Below are 20,046 nucleotides of genomic sequence, written 5' to 3' on the forward strand. Positions count from 1 at the left end.
CCTAATGTTTATCTGACTCCCATGACCTGAACATTCCCTGGGGTGTTGCTCAATCCAGTGGCTTTCTAGGAGGCGCTTTGTTACTGAGATAAGCCTTAGCAACTTTGGTGAGGGTTATCATTCTCAGAGCCTTCTGCAGGGTGGCGGGGGTGACAAACTCAGAACCAAAGTCCTGAGCATGTTTGTCCTGTGCCTGCATGGTCATCCAGCATCTTCAGTTACAAGGTGCCACAGGTGTGCCAACAATCCATTCATTGCTCGTTGGCATATCTACTCTGGTATCCTGCATTTGAGAATCTGTATTTGCGGAACCTACTTGTTCACGTATGCCAGTGAGACAGCAGTGTGTATTTCAGAATCTGATACACTATCCTCCCGCATCCAGCAGATTCCAAACATCTGTCTCCTCTTCAGGAGCTGCATAGTTAAGAAAAGGCATGCTCTGAGTTTCAGCATGCGATGAATTCGACATGGCTGCTTTGTTTTCTCTTCTAACCTTTCTTGCATGGGTTTGCCAGGGAAGGTAAGGGAAAACCTAGAAATGAGATGAGGAACACTAGAGAAAAGGCACAGGGCAGCCAGCATGGGGAGTAACAGAAAAAACCAAGGGAATGGATGTGAGGAAACTACAGGAAGAATGCATTTTAAAAAATAAAGAATGAATGGAAGGAAGGAAGGAAGGAAGGAAGAAGGAAGAAGGAAGGAAGAGAGATAGAGAGGGAGAGAAAGCTGTTGGCATGTAAAAGTAGAAAAAAAGCTCTGAGACAAAGCAAGGCAGCTGAGAAGGAAGAGACAGTAAAAGGTGGCCCCACGTGCAAGACCAAGAACTCACGAGAGAAATGTCTGAGAACAGGGGAGAAGGTAAGGATTCGATGGGAAACATGCTTATCCTGAGAAGAAAGAGGCCAAGGATGAGAAAAGCAGGAAGAAGAAGGGGGATTTATAAAGCATGTGCTTGTTGAGTTCAGCCGACTGTATCTGATGGACTCTGTCATCCTCAGTGGGCCTGGGCAGGTCCCTTGTGCAGGACTGAAAGTAGGCTCTGTCTTGGTCGAGCACCTAGGAAACAATCAAGCATGGCTTCTCCTTCCCATATGCTCTCTTCTTTTAAGGAGTGATGGCGGTAGGTACGCTCTGCTAAACGTGTGCTGATTGGGAAATGAACCTGGAGCTCATGGCTGTGGATACTGATCCTGTGTTGAACACTTCTATGCATAGACTGGGTTGCTCCTTGCAAGGCGTGTCACTTGCTGCGGTTTGGAAAGGGTGCAATGCTCACTGTCCACTCTCGCATCTGGAAGGCTACTGCTTGCAGTTTCCGCAGAGCGGGAGTAAATTTCTGGAAGGAGCAAAGCAGATGGGATTCACAGAAGGGTGGCGTTTCCCTTTCTCACATGCTTGAGGTTTTTACTCGGGAGCTCTGAGGCAATGTCATAAGGAGTGGGACAGGTTCCACGCTGGTATAAACGCTAAGACGAACCCTTTTGCCCATTTTCTCTCCTAACAGCGAGCCCACACAGTGCACCATGCTGTATTCACGCCAAGGGACGACAGAAACCATTGAGGAGGTGGAAGCTGAAGCTGAGGAGGAGGTGGTAGAGGGTCTGGAGTCTGAGCTCCGGGACGCGGAGGACAAGGAGTATGTGGCAGAGTATGAGGCAGGGGTAGAGGAGGTCAGCCTCACTCCGGACGAGGAGTTGCCTCAGTTCTCCACAGATGATGGGGATGTGGAGGCCCCGCCCTCCTACAGCAAGGCTGTCAGCTTTGAGCATCTGTCCTTTGCCTCCCAAGATGACTCCGGGGCCAAGAACCACATGGTGGTCAGCCCCGATGACAGCCGTACAGACAAGCTGGAGTCGAGTATCTTACCGCCCCTGACTCACGAGCTGACAGCCAGCGAGCTGCTGATGAACAAGTAAGAGAAGGAACCACAGAAGGAGCTATCACACACATGCGTACTCAAGTCATGTATGCACGAAGCCCTAGACATAGAAGGCAAACATACAATCCTGGGACAATACCGTGACTGAGTGACTGACTCAGCCAGAAGAATCCAGTGACATTTGTGTTCGTACCTCTTTCTATAAGGTCTCAGACAGGTTTAAAATCCCTAATTTGAAAACCCAAGATGCTCTGAAATCCAAAAGAGCTCAAAAAGCATCCACATAGGACAGGAGATAGATGAATTTGTGCCGTTAATCTTTGTGCATACATAAAACCATTGGAAAATATTCTGTAAAATGATCATCAGTCTGTATGGATATGGTATATATAAGGCATAGATTAACTGCATGTTGAAACTTGATTTCAATATCCAAAAAGTTTTCATTATGTAATTTAGTAGTCCAAGATATGAAGGCCCTCAACATCTCAGACAATTCCCAAGTGCTGTAGACAAGAATGATCAGCCTGTATGAGGCTGTTTTCTTATTCTCAGATAGATAAGCATACACAGAGGAGGCATGTGTAGACACACAACACAAGAGATCCTCATAAATGCAAGTCATTGATTTGGAAAAGGCACAGACAGGGGTCCACTTGTGCTTATTTTAACAGGATGTTCCATGATGATGAGCTTGAAGAATCCGAGAAATTCTACGTGGACCAGCCCCGGTTCTTGCTGCTTTTCTACGCCATGTACAACACTCTGGTAGCCCGCTCAGAAATGGTGTGCTATTTTGTAATCATCCTCAACCACATGATCTCTGCCTCCATCATCACCCTCCTGTTGCCCATCTTGATCTTCCTCTGGGCCATGCTGTCGGTCCCCAGGCCCAGCCGGCGTTTCTGGATGATGGCCATCGTCTATACTGAGGTAGGCCGGTCTGTTGCATGGCCTACTTAGACTAGTGATTGTTATCAGCGGTAGTGACCCAGTACTGGCAATTTTATACACCTGTTCAGGCCTCACACCTTACACAATTAAAACACACAAGGAGACAGCTGAAGTGGGATTCAGTAATTGACCAAAGGTTGCGAAATTGCTGGAGACCTGTGATATTAACCAATGTCACTACTGCCGCTGTAGCTGTCTTTTGCCAAATCGAGTGGAGTGTCCTGAATCAGTGAGTAGCCAAAGCATAGACTCAGAATTAAACTCACAGCAAAGCACCTTGAGTGCGGTCTAATGGAGTACCGCATGTTTTCCATCTTTAAACCTGGAGTCACTTTCCCTGCATCCCAGTACAAACCCTGGAAAATCTAAATGACAGGAGGACACGTTGGGGGTGAAGAGCTCCTGCTTGAGCAGACCTAGGGCCTTGTTTGCCCCATTTCCTGTGAAATACAGAAGACTGCCAAGTCTCCTACAAACTGTGCCCTGTGGTGGGGAGGTGAGGCTCACAGCGGGTATTCCCAGGCTTCTTCAGTTGAAGACAAAGGGACTTTCTGACTCAGAAGGGAAAGTTCACTCTGAAGAGCATTGTGATTAATGTTTATAGTGCAGTGCTCATGAAAGATGCACCGTTTCAGTCTAGAACTACTGTGGGTTTATAAATAATCATTGTAGCAAATGATCTCAAAACTATGTGGATTAAGTATTGATAGTATGTATGTCATATCCTTGGTTTAAGAGAGAGAGAGAGAGAGAGAGAGAGAGAGAGATCCACGAATAAGTTCATGTCTATTTCTCTACTTGGCCTCACAGTCTTGCCGAAAAGATCATTCCTGAGTATCACTTCCGTCACATCCCTCCAGGACGTAGATGATTCTCCTAAGGGAGAGGGTGCCACACCCGCAGCACCCAGCCCCACTGTGTGGGAGAGTTTCCAAGCGACTTGTTCTTAAATACATGGTTTTCATGTTAAATAATATTCTTGCTTTTATCTCAGTCTGCAGCTGCAAGAGGAGTATTTGTGCAAGCCAGTAGTTTATCAGAACCACCAGTGGAATAAAGACTTTCTATTGGCTATAAAAAAACAACTCTGTGTGAGTGTGTGTGTGTGCGTTGTTGTTGTTGTTGTTGCTTAAGTTCGGTTTTTTAATTTTCTCTCTCAGAGTAAATTAAGTGAGAAATCCGGTTGACACTCCTTCCCTGTATTTGAGCTGTGTTCAGAAACCCAAGAGCTAGGCTACATGTGACAAAACAAGCAGGGAGCAAATCCTCCTTGTTTCCGTAGTTCGGAGATGACTGTGGAAGGGGATACAGTAGGGGAAAGCGAACGCTGTGTGCATCGGACCCTCCCGGTGTGGAGCTGAGGAGAGCTTGCCTGGCACACACAAGCTCTGGTTCTAGTCTCAGCACCATAAACACCAGGTGTGGTGGCCGGTGCCTGTAAATCACAGCACGCTGAGGGACACCTGGAAAATAAATTCAGGGTCTCTTTGGAGTTTAGGGGCTAAAATTCTGCCTCTAAAAACAAGAAGAAGAAAAGGAAAAGGAAAATAATGTCTACCTACACAACAGTAGGCCCGGCTTCAGGCCTCTCAACACCAAAATAAACAAAACCTCACCAGCTCCCCACAAGTGCACGGTATTCCAGAAAAATTCACAAACTAAAGCCTTATATAATATATAAATATATTCATATTTAAGTTTGCCCTGACTTTCTTATTTGAATAGCTGGATAATTAAATGTATAATTAATTCAACATAAAAATTACCTCTTCAAAAACAGAAAATTATCAGTCATTCAGGCGGCAGAAGGAGTGATCCATTGGCTTTACTTCACTACAGGTGATACTTTTAATAACACAGTGTTTCTCTTATTCTGGAAAAGAGAAACATACTACTGACACTTTAAACCCAATCGCTTTAAGGTCATCTTATATAATAATTACACACCGCTAAAACTGTGCAGCAGGCATGTTTTCTTAATTCTTACTCCACTCTTTCTCAGGCATTGCTAGTCCTGGAAGGAATGACTTTTTATTTCTATTATCCATATGTAGGTGGCGATCGTAGTAAAATATTTCTTCCAGTTCGGCTTCTTTCCTTGGAATAAGGACTTGGAATTGAACAAGGACAAGCCCTACTTTCCCCCAAACATCATAGGCGTGGAGAAGAAAGAGGGCTATGTTCTTTATGACCTCATTCAGCTGCTGGCTCTGTTCTTCCATCGCTCTATTCTGAAGGTACCTAAGTGTTAACAATTCGTTACCCCCATGTTGGTCAGTTTTGTCTGCAACAGTACTGAAGATGCTGGGCACTGGGATCAGTGTTGGCAGTGGGGCCGATGGCAGGGTTGAGCGTTTACCAGCATTTGCTGAGCATCGCTTGAAGGAGACGCTTCAGCACTTGTCTGAGTCAGAGCATCCGAGAACACGCAGAGACAACGCCTCGTCTCTCTTCCCGGTTTCAACCCTTGCCCATCTTCTAGTGATACTGCCTTCACCAGGCAGTCTCTTATGAAGCTACAGCTGTGAGGAAGAGGCTTCCCATGGCGAGCTGTAGACTACTGTGCCTATAAAAATCTCACCATTGAGGAAGCTGTTGGCCCCATGGTCTGAGGAAGATCTCTGCAGGGCAACAAATCCCAGGCACACTCACTCTTACCCTTTTCTTTTAGATACATACACCCCTCGCATACACACACATGTGTGTGTATACATATATATAATATACACGTGTATGTATACATATATATTCCCTTTTATTGAACATAGATTCTTCTCATACAATATAATCGGAAAGCAGTTTTCCACCCTCTACCCCTTCCAGTTATTCCCCACTTACTCTCCCATTGCACCCACTTCCTTCCTATCTCTCATCAGAAAAGAATGGACTTCTAAGAGAGAATAACAAAACATAACAAAATAAAATGTAAGATTTAGTGAAAACCATCACATTGAAGTTGGACAAGGCAAGCCAACAGAAAAATAAGAGAGTCTCAAGTGAAGGCACAAGAATCAGACCCATTCACCCCCACACTCAGAAGTACTATAAAAATCTAAACTGAAGGCCATAACCTATATGCAGTGGTGCAGACCTATGTGGGTGCCATGATCGTTGCTTCAGTCTCTGTGAGCTCATATGCACCTTGCTCAGTTATTTTAGAGAGTCTGGTCATCCCAATGTCCTCTGTCTCCCCTGTTTCCCCCACTCCTCCTAATTCCTCTTCTGCAGAGTCCCTGGGCTCTAAGAGGAGGGATTTGGTGGAGACATCTCATTGACCTGTGCGTTCCAAGGTCTTCCTCGAGCATAGTGTCTGGCTGTGGGTCTCTGCAATTGTTCCTGTCTGCTGCCTTTCTTTCAGCAGCTGCGTGTGTGTTTTTCTTCTCACACACTGCAAGTTGTAGGCAGAAACTCTACAGTAGCAGAAGCAGGCCAGTCCACCATCACCATAGAAATAACTCTACAGCTTCCATTTCAGAGCCGCTGAGCTTGTCACAGTCTGGCTTTTCTCTATTGCTGCCCTGCTCCCTTTGCCAAAATATTTAAAATTTAAAATTAATTTAATAAAATCATGCCTTTATCAGTCCTTATCAGATCCTGTGTAGAATAAAACTTGGAACTTTGCTTTTCTGTTTGTTTTGTTTTCATTTTTTAATGTATCCTGGGCCTAGCTCAGCATCCAAACCTGGCCTAGAACTCACTATGTAGCCCAGGCTGTTACCAAAGTTGTGACCCTCCTGCCTCAGCCTCCTGAATTATAGGGTGACAGGCATGTATGTACTACTAGGCTCAGAATTTTTGATGCCTTATTGATGACTCACAGGGAGAACAGACCAAGGCTCTAGGAATACGCATAGAAACAGAGCATCCGGGGCTCAGGGGAGGAGCTCCCTGGAGTTCTTCACACACAAGTGGAAACACACTAAGTACAGTTCGTGTGTGATCCAAACAGGGTCTCCCCCCAGCAAGACCAAGGGCATCTCAGACTCCAGATCTGTACATTCTTCTCATTTTCTTACAGCAGAAATCGGGATCTCCAGTAGATGCCAGAGTCTTTGCCCTACACCTGGTCAGCAAATTTCACGTAGAAATTTTGCAGTTTTGCTCTGAGTCTTGAGTAAGCCAAGTGACTGGGAGACAGACAGAATCATTCTACAAAGTAGAGACACTTGTAGTGTGGAATGCTAAGATTGGGTTCACCTGTGGATAATAAGTGGGCCAAGGCTATTTCTAGTGAGCACGCTAATAAGTTCTAGAAGGTTCTAACAAGTCTAGAAGCTATCATTTCATCCTTACCTATCTATCCTAACTATACCTACCTTGTCTTAGTTAATTACACAAACTCTTTTCACCAACACCATCTCCACTCTCCTAGGATACTCACACAATTCTGCACAAGCTTCCTTAGATACGCCTCCCTTGGATTTCCAGTTTCGAGGGGCTGAATGTTAGAATGGACACTATAAGAAAGCCAGTTGGTTCACCTGAGATGCTAGCCTCAGCTGTCACCTTCTCTGCTTCTCAGTGTCATGGCTTATGGGACGAGGACGACATCGTTGACAGTGGCACGGACAAGGAGGAGTCTGATGACGAGCTGTCCCTTGATCACGGCAGAAGAGGCTCCTCAGATTCACTGAAGTCCATCAACCTGGCTGCCTCTGTGGAGTCTGTGCATGTGACCTTCCCAGAGCAGCCAGGGGCCGTCCGGAGAAAACGTTCCTGCAGCAGCACCCAGATCTCCCCACAGTCCAGCTTCTCTTCAAACAGGTCCAAAAGAGGTATCCATTATATGGCCTTTAGGCTGAAACAAGCCCCGGGCAGTCTTATTTCTCCCGTGTCTCTGCATCTGGGAAGGGGAGCGGTTGGGTGCTATCAGTTGAAGATACTGTAATATGAAGGAACATCCTCTAGCATCAGACAGACCCAAGTTCAGGTCCTGTTTTAGCTCTGAAGCTTCCCATCCAGGGACCATGGTTTCAGGTAATAGAGGCGGCAGCCAGCACACAGGCTAATGTGTAACAATGTAAAACCCATAATAATTCATTCATAATATATGAAACCTCTGCTGGGTGGGATATAAATCATAACAGATTTTGAAAATGGATTTAGATTTTACCAACGGAGATTTGGGAGGGGCTACTGGGGACTGAACCCAGACTCTCTCACACATTTGTATACTAGGCAAATGCCCTACCACCGGGCTCTAGCCCTACCCATTTCTGTCTTACTAGTTTTTAGCCTGAGCTATTGTCTCCTTTCATTTCACAGGCTGGCTTTGCACTCTGTAGCATAGGTGGGCCTTGAATGTTCAAATCCTCCAGCTTCCACCTCCCAAATAGCTATAATTACAAGCATGTGCCACAAGGATCAGCTTCATTTGGAGACTTACAATAAAGTTATCTAATTATTTCCTAAGCTAGTTTTTAATTTCTTACTAAACGTTGAGTGTGATCCAGAAGTTGCTATTTGGAAGTAATTGGGCTTTTGTAGTTATGGGCTCACGTCTGATACTTCTCCAGGACTCAGGAATTTCTCTTCAGAACCTGCTTTTGGAGCAGATACTGGGAGATCAAGTCATACTGGTTTTCCAGTTGGAGCAATCAGAATATGAGAATAAGTCTGAGTCATGCACCCCCATCTGGAAAATCTGAGACCTAGAACACTAGTGAGCACAAATAAAGCTATTCCCCTCTGTGTTTCTTCCTGAACAAATGCTACAGAACCATGCAAGGGAAAGCCACTGGGTATGAACCCGCAGATCTATCCCAGCCTCAGGTCAGCATAGGAGTTTGCTCCTTGAACACTCAGTAGTCAGTCTTAAAGCCATCGGTGCCCTGCATCCTCTGGGTCACGAGAAAGCCAGGGCTCTACGCCCAAACTGAGTTCTGTTGACTTGTTGACAGATCCACTGTTAACCCTCAAGTCTCTGACCTCTCTCCTTTTCCTGCTCTTTCTAGGTAGCACAAGCACCCGGAACAGTAGCCAGAGAGGAAGCAGTGTTTTGAGCATTAAACAGAAAAGCAAAAGAGAACTTTACATGGAAAAGCTTCAAGAGCATTTCATCAAGGCAAAGGCATTTACCATAAAGAAGTGAGTGGGCTGTGTGCTCTGACTGGAGCTGGTACCAATGACTCCCTAGAAACCAGAGGTGAAGAAGGGAGAAGGCGTTTGTTGCAATAGCAGACAGTGACCCATGGTTATAGTGCTTTAGAAACCATCTCTTAGTGAATGCCTACATCAAGGGCTCACTTTATAAGCTTTCAGGCATTGCTTCTGAAAGCCCAGCCAGGCATGGAGGAGCATAAGGTTCACGTTGGGTGGGAGTCATGATGCTCTCTTTCCTCCAATAATGGGGCTGGGTGGCATTGGGCCAGGCTCCTTATTCATCATCCTACAGGTCCCTCTACCTTGCTGGTGATTCAACAAGGCAATGCCCAAGCACAAGCAAAGAGAAAGACACAATAGGACTGGGACTGTGATGTGACACAGGCAAGGCCCAGCCCTAAATATAGATAGGCACGAACCTGGAGAGCCTGCAGCTCTTAAATGGGGCTTTGATTTAAAGGAAGAACCCAAGTCACAGTGAAGCTATAGGGCTTGAAGGACAATACAGAGACAGAGACATGCTTGCACAGTGGAAATGGCAAAGAAAAGAAACAAAAGCCAAGAGCAGCAGGGAGACGCCGCGATGGGCATAAGGCTCCAAATCAGAAGAGACAGGAGACATCTGATATCTGCTCAGATATGGAACTCCAGGTCTCAGTGGCCTCGTAGGCTCCTCCTCTGGCCTGAGTCACAGTCTCACCCAAAATGTTATATAAGCTTAGGGTGAAATAGAAAGAATTCTGCAACACAGTCTCATGTAGAGTGAATAGCCAGACCCAGACAGCCACAAACCCAGTGCCTGGCTTTTAGGGCTTTACACAAGTCTATTCGGCTTCAAGTAAGGGAAGAGTCATGGCACCCTCCAGATCATACCTGCGTTGGCAGTAGACTCCTCTGTACTCCCTGAGCAGGGGTCTCTCCAAGGGTCTCTGCCTTAGCTTGTAGTAGAAGGTGAGGCCTGGATAGGAGCAGGAGAGTGGAGTTGGAGCGGGGTCAGCCATTTCCCCATGGTGCCCTTGTGAAACAGTGGCCCTATCTTGCAGAACTCTGCAGATATACGTACCCATCCGGCAGTTTTTCTATGACCTCATCCACCCGGACTACAGTGCTGTGACTGACGTGTATGTGCTCATGTTCCTGGCCGACACTGTAGACTTCATCATCATCGTCTTTGGCTTCTGGGCCTTTGGGGTAAGTTGGGCCGAGGGTCTGCCCTCATCCACTGACTAGGAGGGAAGGTTTCCATCTTGGGAAGTGCCACTCAGGCTGAGCCTGTTCTTTTCTCCCCAGAAACACTCGGCGGCTGCAGATATCACCTCTTCTCTATCAGAAGACCAGGTCCCCGGGCCATTCCTGGTGATGGTTCTTATTCAGTTTGGAACCATGGTGGTGGACCGTGCGCTCTACCTCAGGAAGACTGTGCTGGGCAAGGTCATTTTCCAGGTCATCCTCGTGTTTGGGATCCACTTCTGGATGTTCTTCATCTTACCCAGTGTGACTGAGAGGTAAGGTCTCCCCCACAGAGATCCGCCAGGACGGCGGGACAGGGAAAGTCAAGGATCTCAGTGATATTCGGTTCAAACGCAGAGTAGGAGTTTGTTCATCCTCCTCAGTGCCTCAACTGTATTTCATCCATGTTTGCAGAAACAAAGGTTTCAGAAATAAGAGAAGTGACTGTCTCAGATCCAGGGCAGACCAAAGAACTTGGAGCTGTGTTTGTCTCTACCACCCAGCCAATGTCAAGAGGAACTGAGTTTGGTCTTAGGTGCATCTGTCAAAGGGGAAGAGGACATGAGACAGTGTCATATAAGAAACTGATGAGAAATTGGGTTATTCAGCTGGTTCAAAGAATATCAGGAGATGACAAGGGGAAAGTGATAATATCAGACACATGGATGATAATGGAACCCGAAAAGCCCATGTAGGGGACCAGGTAGACCCATTACAAAATGATGTTGTTTCTGTCAGGACTGTTGCTAATGGTTAAAATAGACTAAGAATTGGCTTGAGTGAATTTATAAAGGGTAGATACTACTGAGCAAGTTGAGGTGCACAGTAATCCCAGCATTCAGGAGGCTGGAGCAGTCATGAGTTCGAGGCCAGCCTGGGCTATACAGCAATCTCGCTTAATCTTATTTCAAGAATAAGGCAACCTGAAGTTTACTAGGGATGGGGCTTGAAGGTGGCTACTGGTTTTCCCCTGACACCTAGAATGGGATATATATCTAAAAGTCTTCAGTAAGCTGAGTTCTAGTACCTCAAATTCTCTTCCACTTCTCCCATCTCTCCCACACCCAAAGTTCCCCCTTTTCTCCTATATGGCCTTTGAAATCCATAGTTCCACCTTAAATGTGTCTTGTAGCCCAGTTAATAATCAGTGTGTGAACAACTCAATCAATAAATAAAAGAAAAACAAAGCAGATTACTATAAACAGAAGGCGTCCATCCACTCTCTTAGGTTATAGTGGCAGAGGGGAAATGTGTTTGTTCTTTATTCTAAACTTTTGCCTTCTGTACAGGAAAAGCATCCCATTGCTTTATCTTCCATAATTTTGTCTTTCAGGAAATTCAGCCAGAACCTGGTGGCTCAGCTTTGGTACTTCGTGAAGTGTGTGTACTTTGGGTTGTCTGCCTATCAGATCCGCTGTGGCTACCCAACGCGCGTGCTTGGAAACTTCCTCACCAAGAGCTACAATTATGTCAACCTCTTTTTGTTTCAAGGGTGAGGGCACTGCCTTGTCTCTCCCTGCTGGGGTGGAAGCAGTGGGAGACATTGTGTTTCTTTCACCAGGAGGGAGGAGGGAGAGAAAGCGGGGATGTAAGGCACCCAGAAACTCGTGCAGTGTCAGCCCCACACAAGGTCCTGCTTTAAGCACCCTTTCACACTTAATCACCGAATACCTGCCAGGAAGTTGCCCTAGAATCATCCACGCTGGATTATTTTCACTCTAGTAACTTACCTAGTTATCATGATAATGTTTGGGAATAAAAAGTCTTCCCGAAGCTCAAGGGTCATTGAAGGAGAGTATGTCAGGAAGATCGTAAGAGCCGGAGATGGAGGGGGGGGGGGGGAGGAGAGGAGGGTTAGGAGTGTGGGGGAGGAGGCTACAATAAAATAGTGTTTTCTAGACACAGCAAGGTGGTCACACCTTTGAATTTATGATTGTGACGGTTGTGATGGCGTGCACAGGATCTGCATAAGATCAGTTAGTCCAGACAAACCCTCATCTTGGAGCAGGGATGTGGTCACACTAGCTAAAATGCTATTGGCATTGCTATTAGCCATGGGAGACTGGGACTCAGTTTCCCTCAAGGGCGTGGGTCCTGGAAAGCTACCCATGCTCCAGCAGATGTTCCTAATCACATACTCATATAGACTGCACTAAGTGGGCTCTGTGGGTTTAAACAATCAAACAGAGCACACGGAGTTGGGTGGAAAGGTGATGAGAGAGACAGGGGAGGGATTACAGGGGAGGAAATGAGAGGTGGACTATACGCATGTATGAAATTCTCAAGCAATGAAAGGGGAGCGGAGTAGACACAGAGAATCCTGAAGTATTAATACCTTTCTGGACATAGTAAAATAGAATGGCTGGGACCAGCACCATTCCAGACACCCCTGGAGTTCTTTGTGTGCTGGGAGTTCATGCATGAAGAAGCCCCTCATGCTGTTTCTGATAGTTCATCAAGCAAGCTGCATTCCATATCTTCTTCCGTATGATGGTTTCTGTGATAGCATACCCTTGCATTCCTTCAAAAGTTACACCACATCTCAAGAGATAAGGTGGCTGTAGGCACAGCTGGCCCCTCCATGGCACTAGTTAATATCTCTGGTGATAGGTCAGAAGTGGTTTTGGGTGCATCCTGATGTTGTGATCAACCACATGTTCTACCCTAGGCCTGGGAGGACTGTGTCTTCCAGGTGCTGGTTTACTATTTAATCTGTAGAGCTGAAGCAGGTAGCCCAGGACAGAGGTTTTGAGTGATAACAACACTGCTGTAGGGAATCCTAGAATCAGCCTACTTCCCCAGCCTGGCAGAAAAAAATCTCATTCAAAGAGCTTGGAATATTCCTCAGAGCCTGACGGAGCTCAGGGTAGCCCACTCCCCAGAACAACTGAAAGCAGTGAACCTCTTTAACCTAGGCAAGCAGCTGATCATGAGTCCTCTCTCTGGCTCCAGTGACATTCCCTGGTCCCCCTGCCTCCCCCATCCACTCTCATCTTTATCAGATGTTGACGCTTTCCTGACTCATCCATCAACAAAGCCGTAACAACTCAAATAACCCGCTGCCCATTGATTCTTACAGTACAAACACAGGTGGAAGAAACAGAATCAACTCTTAATATGAAATCCCAGTTGGTTACAACCATCAGAAAAAAATGATTCTTACAGTACAAACACAGGTGAAAGAAACAGAATCAACTCTTAATATGAAATCCCAGTTGGTTACAACCATCAGAAAAAATAGGGATGAAAAATATCAATCCATATATTCAATTTATACTGTGAAGCAGTTGTATTCCCGGGTGGATTTTACTATGAGGATTGCCTTGAGAGTTTTTCTTAACTCATCACCTTTTAAACAAATTTCTTCCGCATGAACTTCTGAGGTGAGCTAGACAATGGGGCCGTCCTCCAAATGTCCGTCTGACTAAATGTGGTTCTCTGCAGGTTCCGTCTGGTCCCGTTCCTGACTGAGCTGAGGGCTGTGATGGACTGGGTGTGGACAGACACGACCTTGAGCCTCTCCAGCTGGATTTGTGTGGAGGACATTTATGCACACATTTTCATCTTAAAGTGCTGGCGAGAGTCGGAAAAGGTAAAGAGCCCATGAAAGTGCCTCGTTCCCGCCAGGGAGCACCGGTTGGTTACAAGATTAAAGCGGATGCTGCGTGTTTGCGGCCAAATGAACAGAGGTGGGGGCGTGAAACCTGCCAGGAGCTAAAAATACAGCATTGATTTCCAACCCACTGGGGGTTGTAGGCTTTCAATTCACTTCTGCCATTGTCAGCAACAGCATCCAGATGTTTCTTCTTCTGGCAATTGTATCGTAATTGATGTAAAAGAAGGGATGAGTTGCCACATGACCCAGTCACCCTTGGATGCTCACTGGGGAGCCGAGTGCAGAGAAACTAGGGTTGGTTGGGCAATGTGGACTCATGCTCGCCATATGCTTTCCTCTGGAGGAGGGATGGGTACTTTAATCCCCCTGGTAAAGGAAATGATTTTTTAAAATGTTCTTAGAATAGGTAGCTATTAAGTTTAACTATAGTTTAGCCTTACTGGATATTCTGAAAGCTTGTCGTATGGAACCAGAGTATCTTGTATCATGGTTACAGAAGCACACCATCAACATTAGCCAAGGAGTGGAAAATGTCTTCCTGTCTTACCTCTGAGATATTGTCTTTCAAAGTGTCTCTTCTAATGTGTGTAACATCTAGTGTGTGTTCCCAGCTCTCCCCAGCAAGCCAGCTCTATTGTTCATCAGGAGGCACATGCGTTTATGATGTCTATGGGACTGAAGGCATTGAGGCCTGTTAGAGATGAGGAGCTAGAGACATGGCTCCACACTGCCACTCAAGAATTCGCACTGAAAGATTCCTATAAATGTTTAGGAACCCCAGCTCAGGCCAAACCAGAATTTGTGACTTGGATGCTGAAAAGAATTCCAGGACTTTGGTCATGAAGCAGAGCTGGAGATTTTGTTAGAAGTATTCTAAGATAGGTTCAAGCTTAAGAGCTACGAGCAGAATAAGCACTCGGAAGGAAGTTAAAGAAACCAGACAGCACAGATGTGGGCTCCTCCAAAGAGAGATGAAGCAACAGATCGTCTCAGCGTTAGCTACATATACTCTTTTGTGGTTCTCAAGTTGAGTCTCAGAAGGCCGCTATGAATTTTTTTCTATTTTCTCTTTTTTGTTTACTGAGGTTTCAGGGTGTTCCTGACACACCTTTGGTGGGATTACTCTCTAGTAAATTTCAACTGGAAGCCCCTAAAATTGGTAGGATGGTGCAGGGGCACAGACCATGTTTTTTTCCCTGGAAATAGGGTTTGCAATCAGATTCCCAGGAAACTGCAGGTTTGTGGCTTGGAGGGGCTGATAGATTCCCCTGGACTGGAGTTACCAATGCTTGTGATTCACCATGTGGTACTGGGAATCTAACCTGGGTCCTCTAGAGGAGCAGCCAGACCACTGAGCCATCTCTACAGCCTCTTGTCCTTATATTTAAAGAGCACAAAAACTGGAATGATGCCTTAGTCTATTCTTTTGTTATTGCTGTAACAAACATCTGGAACGAGGTAATTCATAAAGAAAAGAGATTTGTTTTTGACTCCTGGTCCTACAGGGCAGCATCTGTTTGGCTTCCTGCCTCTATGCATAGTGAAAAACCAAAGAAAAAAACAAGAAAATGTGATAAAGAAGAGGGGACAGCCTCTCATAATAACAAGGCCATTTCCCAAGAAAAAATGAGTTTATTCATGATGACACCAAATGCCTTGCAAGGTTCCACAACTTCTCAATACTGCATAGAAAATGTCCCATTCCTTAGTCCACTGAGGACAAACTACACGCAACCAGAAGGGAAAACACGAGCATCAAAGGACACAGGGTGATAACCAGGGTAATAAAGACCCTAGAAATAGCCACATAAGAGAACACCAGAAAGAATCAAGAATCACTTGGTTCACTAGAAAAACATAAGAGGCAGCAGAAATAACAGCTATTTTCAACACTGTGAAAACCATGCAAAACTAGGTTGATATTTGTGAGACATAAACCAACAAAAGGACAAGTAGCCAAAAGCTCCAATAAATGTCATTGGAAAATAAGACATTTCCAAGGACCAATGTTACTCCATGACAGAGTGGGCTACCTTACAAATTGGAAACATCCAAGTAGATACACACTTAGGGCCCCAGGGTAATGTTTACTTTATGGAGACACTAAATCTACTTCCATATGTTAGATTGCAAATACTATAACTAAACACCTAAGGCAAACCAACTCAAAAAGAAGAAAGGTTTATTTGTGGTTCACAGTTCTGGAGTCAAAGGTGTTTTCACAGACCCCACGAACCTCTCGCACTATTAAATCATTTCTCTAGCACTCATGATGCCTAATAGTATGCAGACGCTCTATAAATGGAGATCAGGCTGCATTCTTGAGTGAGTTAGAACAAAAAATAGTTCCCACAATTCCCCTCTAGCATATGTCATCTGACATTGGCTGGATCCACAGTCATGGGGCCTACAGGGAGAGAGGATGATGGCCTTCCCTTATCCTCAGAGAAGCCCCAGGTTCCCCTCCAGATGGCCTCACATTCCTGGGAAGCCTGGGGAGCTGCCACATTCCCTTTCTATGGCAGCCCAAATGCCAGGGCATGGGTAAGCCAAAGTGGCTGGGACAACTTGTGACAAAGGACTGTAAATGGAAGAACAATCTGAGGCCTTTGTTTTCAGTCTGCTGTGAACACTTGCTGAGCACCGTCGGTGCGGCCGGACTCGCTACGGCATGCAAGCTCCAAAGCATAGGTCGTGAGGTCCAGGAAAGACGTCTGAATATCTTGTCTCGCAGTAAGCACACATGTAATAAACAGGTGCTTGCCAGAAAGCAGCTTCTGGGAAAACAGATTCACCAGTAGGTAGGGAAGCTTTGCTGAGCGAGTTAGTGGGAAACGTGAGTTGGCTTGGGGCAGATGGAGCATCTACTTTTCTGTTTGATCCTAAGTCGGCTGCCCCAATCCCTGTCTCCTCTCCTCTGCTCTCACAGGGATGTTTGCCAGATACTTTTAAGCCCTTAGTGAGTTTCTTTACTCGCTGAAAACTCCTGCTCACTTCTCCTGGTCTTCACAAGCTCAAATGTCAAATGTGGCATTTCTTTTTCCCCTCACAGGCCTTCCCTAGCCCAAGATTTGGTTCACCTTTCCCCGGGGCCTTCCCACTGCTCTGCATAGCCCATCCAGTACTTAGCACATTGAGACCCAAGTGCCTCTTTCTAGTTCTCTGTTGGAAGCTCTGTGATAGGATCATTATAGTGTACTCTGTGAAGCAAGAACAGCTTCCTGAAAGGCAAAGGTTTGCCGTGAACTTAAGAGGTGAACGGCCAACTTTGCACTCATCCCCATGAGGCCACTTCCCAGCATGCTCTGGGAAGCTAATTAGACTTATAACAGGAACAGCACTGTGGTTTTCCCGTCTTCCAACAATAAAGCACTGAGTTACCGAGAGAGGAACGGGGAAGTAGCCTGGGACAAAAAGTTGGCAGCCCCTTTGCAAGGTCTTCTCTGTAGTCTGTCAAGGATTGCATATGGGGTAAATTAGTAGTCCGGTTCACCATGAAGAGGGCCACCTCTAGTAACAGACTTCTTGTTGGGAAAGTTCCTAGGTGGTACAGGACATCGTCTAGAGAGACAAGGAAAATACAAGAGACCCGGCTGGACTGGCATTCATAGCAGAACAACTTTCAAGATAGCTAATTACTACATTCTCTCCAGATGGGTTCATCCAAGACTCTAATCATCTCTTAATGCTCATTCTGGTGATCACAGCTCAACCTGAGTATCAGAAGGATCAAACCAAACCCCAACCATAGCGTCAGCAAACCTGGAAAGTAACTGAGAAAGGCTGTGCGCAGGAGTAACATGCAAGACACTCACATACCTCAGACACTAACTTCTCAAGAAAAGCCAGCTCCTCCCACTCGCCTCCCACCCTGTGGGGGGGGGGGGCTTATTGAGTCTGTGGTGTGGCCTGCAGAGGTGACACAGCCAGAGACTGTGATAGCTCTTGTTCCTGTTCCTACCACATGAATTCCTTTTTTCCTCTCACCAGCCGTGTCCAGCACTCAGAGGGGCTTTCTCACTCACTGGCCACAGGAGGGCCACGCTGGCCAGGCAGAGCTTAAGAACCAGAACAACAGGGTCTTTGAGAGCGTGCACTATGCATTGAGTTTAACAGGTGCCTTTTGGGCTTTGGTACAGCTTCATCCCTCAATTCCAAGGCTGGGATAGGTCTCTGCCCCTTGTGAAGAGGAATCAGGACCAAGTCTGTATTCCCCAGGGCAGTGAGGGAAGAGCTCACCCTTGTCTGACCCTGCCTCCTCCCTCTTCTCTCGGGCACCTGCTGAATCTTTCTGAATCCTTGTGTTGCAGAGATACCCCCAGCCCCGGGGCCAGAAGAAGAAGAAAGCAGTGAAGTACGGCATGGGCGGCATGATCATTGTCCTGCTCATCTGTATCGTGTGGTTCCCGCTGCTCTTTATGTCTCTGATCAAATCTGTCGCGGGGGTTATCAACCAGCCCCTGGATGTGTCAGTCACAATCACCCTGGGAGGGTATCAGGTAACCTAGCTTCCCCCATGGTTTGGGACCTCTCCTAATGCAGCATTTATTCATGAGAGCCCTGACTAGGGTTCGTAGTAATAGTTCTCAATGCCAGTTTTGTTTTGTTGTTTTTTCCAGGACAGGATTTCTCTGTGTAGCCCTGACTGCCCTGGAACTCACTCTGTAGCCCAGGCTGGCCTCAAATTCACGGAGATTCTCCTGCCTCTGCCTCCCAAGTGCTGGGATTAAAGGCGTGCACCACCACTCCCTGGTTGATGCCAGAGCTTTACCTAAATGCTCTCTGATCAGAAGACATGTGGTATATGAAGGACAGGGAGGTTGTGTTGCCGAGGATGTGCAAGGGCCTGGGTTTGATCCCTAGCACAGCAAATAGTAAAACAGCAACAACAGTAATAATAGTAACGGTTCATTGGTTTTGAGTATAGGACTAATCCGTGTAAAAAGAGATCTCTGAGGCCAACTGCCTTCAGGGGATCAGTAGTTCCTAAAGAGGAAATGGTTTTACTTTAACCCAAATGCAGGGAAGTACCGCTCTCCTGCTGACTGCCATGTACTTTTGTTTTGCAGCCTATCTTCACAATGAGTGCCCAGCAAAGCCAGCTGAAGGTTATGGACAATGCAAAGTATAAAACATTCCTACACTCTTTCACCACCAACACTGTAAGTAAATGTGGGCAGAACTCAAGGAAGACCGCCTCCATGCGGGCTCTCCTGTTGGTGTCAGAAAGCTGGATAGCTTTGCTCTGCCCCCTAGTGGTGAGATGATGAATTTTTCTAGACGCCTCAGTTGCCTGTGGCACCCGGCCAGTCATCAGCTACTTAGATAGCATGAGAAATGTAAATGACAGCAAACACGAGTTTAACTTGGAACATTTTAATGAAAGTTCAACAGGGTTTTGCTCATTTAAACAAATACATATAGTTTTTAAACTGGTGATATTGGTCTTTGATTGGCCTGCTTGCTCTGGGAACCTCAAGTTAAAAAAATTAATTCAAAATATGGGAAAGCAACTAGGTGGGTGCTTGCCTAAGAACACATTGCTTTTGATAGCAGAAACTGAAGTGATTTGAGTGTTAGAAAAAACTGGTTGGTTAAGGAAATCATACCAAATATATTACATGAATCCAGCTGGCACTGGTTCCTCTAACAGTCCTCCTGGAAGAAAAGGTCCACGCTTCTGACCATATTCACAGTACGCGCTTTGTTATCTGAAGAGATGATTTCCTAAGTAATTTCTCTTGTGATAAAAATGTCTTTAAGAATCCTATTAGTTTTATGACAAGTTCTCAAATAAAATATAGATGGGAAAAGAATCAGACTATTATATTTTAAAATGTCAAACCAAAAGAAACGTGTCCCTTATTATATAAGTCCTTGATAGTGTGCTCGTGGTGGGGATGTAGCCAATGTTGTTCATTTCTCTATCGTTTATAATAACATAATAACAATAAGATAATAACACGAGTTTCATCATAAAAAAGTTCCACAGAGGATAGTTTCAATTTACGGAAACAGATCAGGCAAACAGATGCTTCTATTTAAAATCGTTGCTTAAAGGCCATAGCAACAAAACTAATCTCAAATGATTAGCATCCCTAAGGACAGGGCCTGGGTGGATTGAATCCTGTCTCCTGTGAGGAGGGTCTGCTTCCTCAGTTCACGGATTTCTTGGCAGTGGGGAAACATGATGTGGATTATGAGGCCCTCCTTTCTGGGTGGATAGGAACGGTTGGGCATGTGACTGGAGCTGCCATGTTCC

General features: G+C 45.8%; 1 protein-coding gene across 3 annotated transcripts in view; it reads left to right on the top strand.

Moving 5' to 3' along the window:
* The window catches only part of LOC121438803 (piezo-type mechanosensitive ion channel component 2), a 349,253-nt gene that overhangs the window by 322,216 nt on the left and 6,991 nt on the right, over positions 1 to 20,046 (top strand). For all 3 annotated transcript variants that reach the window (XM_041639240.1, XM_041639241.1, XM_041639243.1), the window contains 11 exons: positions 1,508 to 1,915; positions 2,557 to 2,815; positions 4,891 to 5,073; positions 7,359 to 7,611; positions 8,791 to 8,923; positions 9,982 to 10,129; positions 10,229 to 10,443; positions 11,502 to 11,660; positions 13,613 to 13,760; positions 18,095 to 18,283; positions 18,854 to 18,946. In XM_041639240.1, coding sequence (XP_041495174.1) covers positions 1,508 to 1,915; positions 2,557 to 2,815; positions 4,891 to 5,073; positions 7,359 to 7,611; positions 8,791 to 8,923; positions 9,982 to 10,129; positions 10,229 to 10,443; positions 11,502 to 11,660; positions 13,613 to 13,760; positions 18,095 to 18,283; positions 18,854 to 18,946 — 2,188 coding nt within the window. The remainder of the gene's footprint in view (positions 1 to 1,507; positions 1,916 to 2,556; positions 2,816 to 4,890; positions 5,074 to 7,358; positions 7,612 to 8,790; positions 8,924 to 9,981; positions 10,130 to 10,228; positions 10,444 to 11,501; positions 11,661 to 13,612; positions 13,761 to 18,094; positions 18,284 to 18,853; positions 18,947 to 20,046) is intronic.

Source organism: Microtus oregoni, unplaced genomic scaffold (assembly GCF_018167655.1).
Source record: "Microtus oregoni isolate MIOR12 unplaced genomic scaffold, Mior012 000057F_ref0000458, whole genome shotgun sequence".
Taxonomy (NCBI): domain Eukaryota; kingdom Metazoa; phylum Chordata; class Mammalia; order Rodentia; family Cricetidae; genus Microtus; species Microtus oregoni.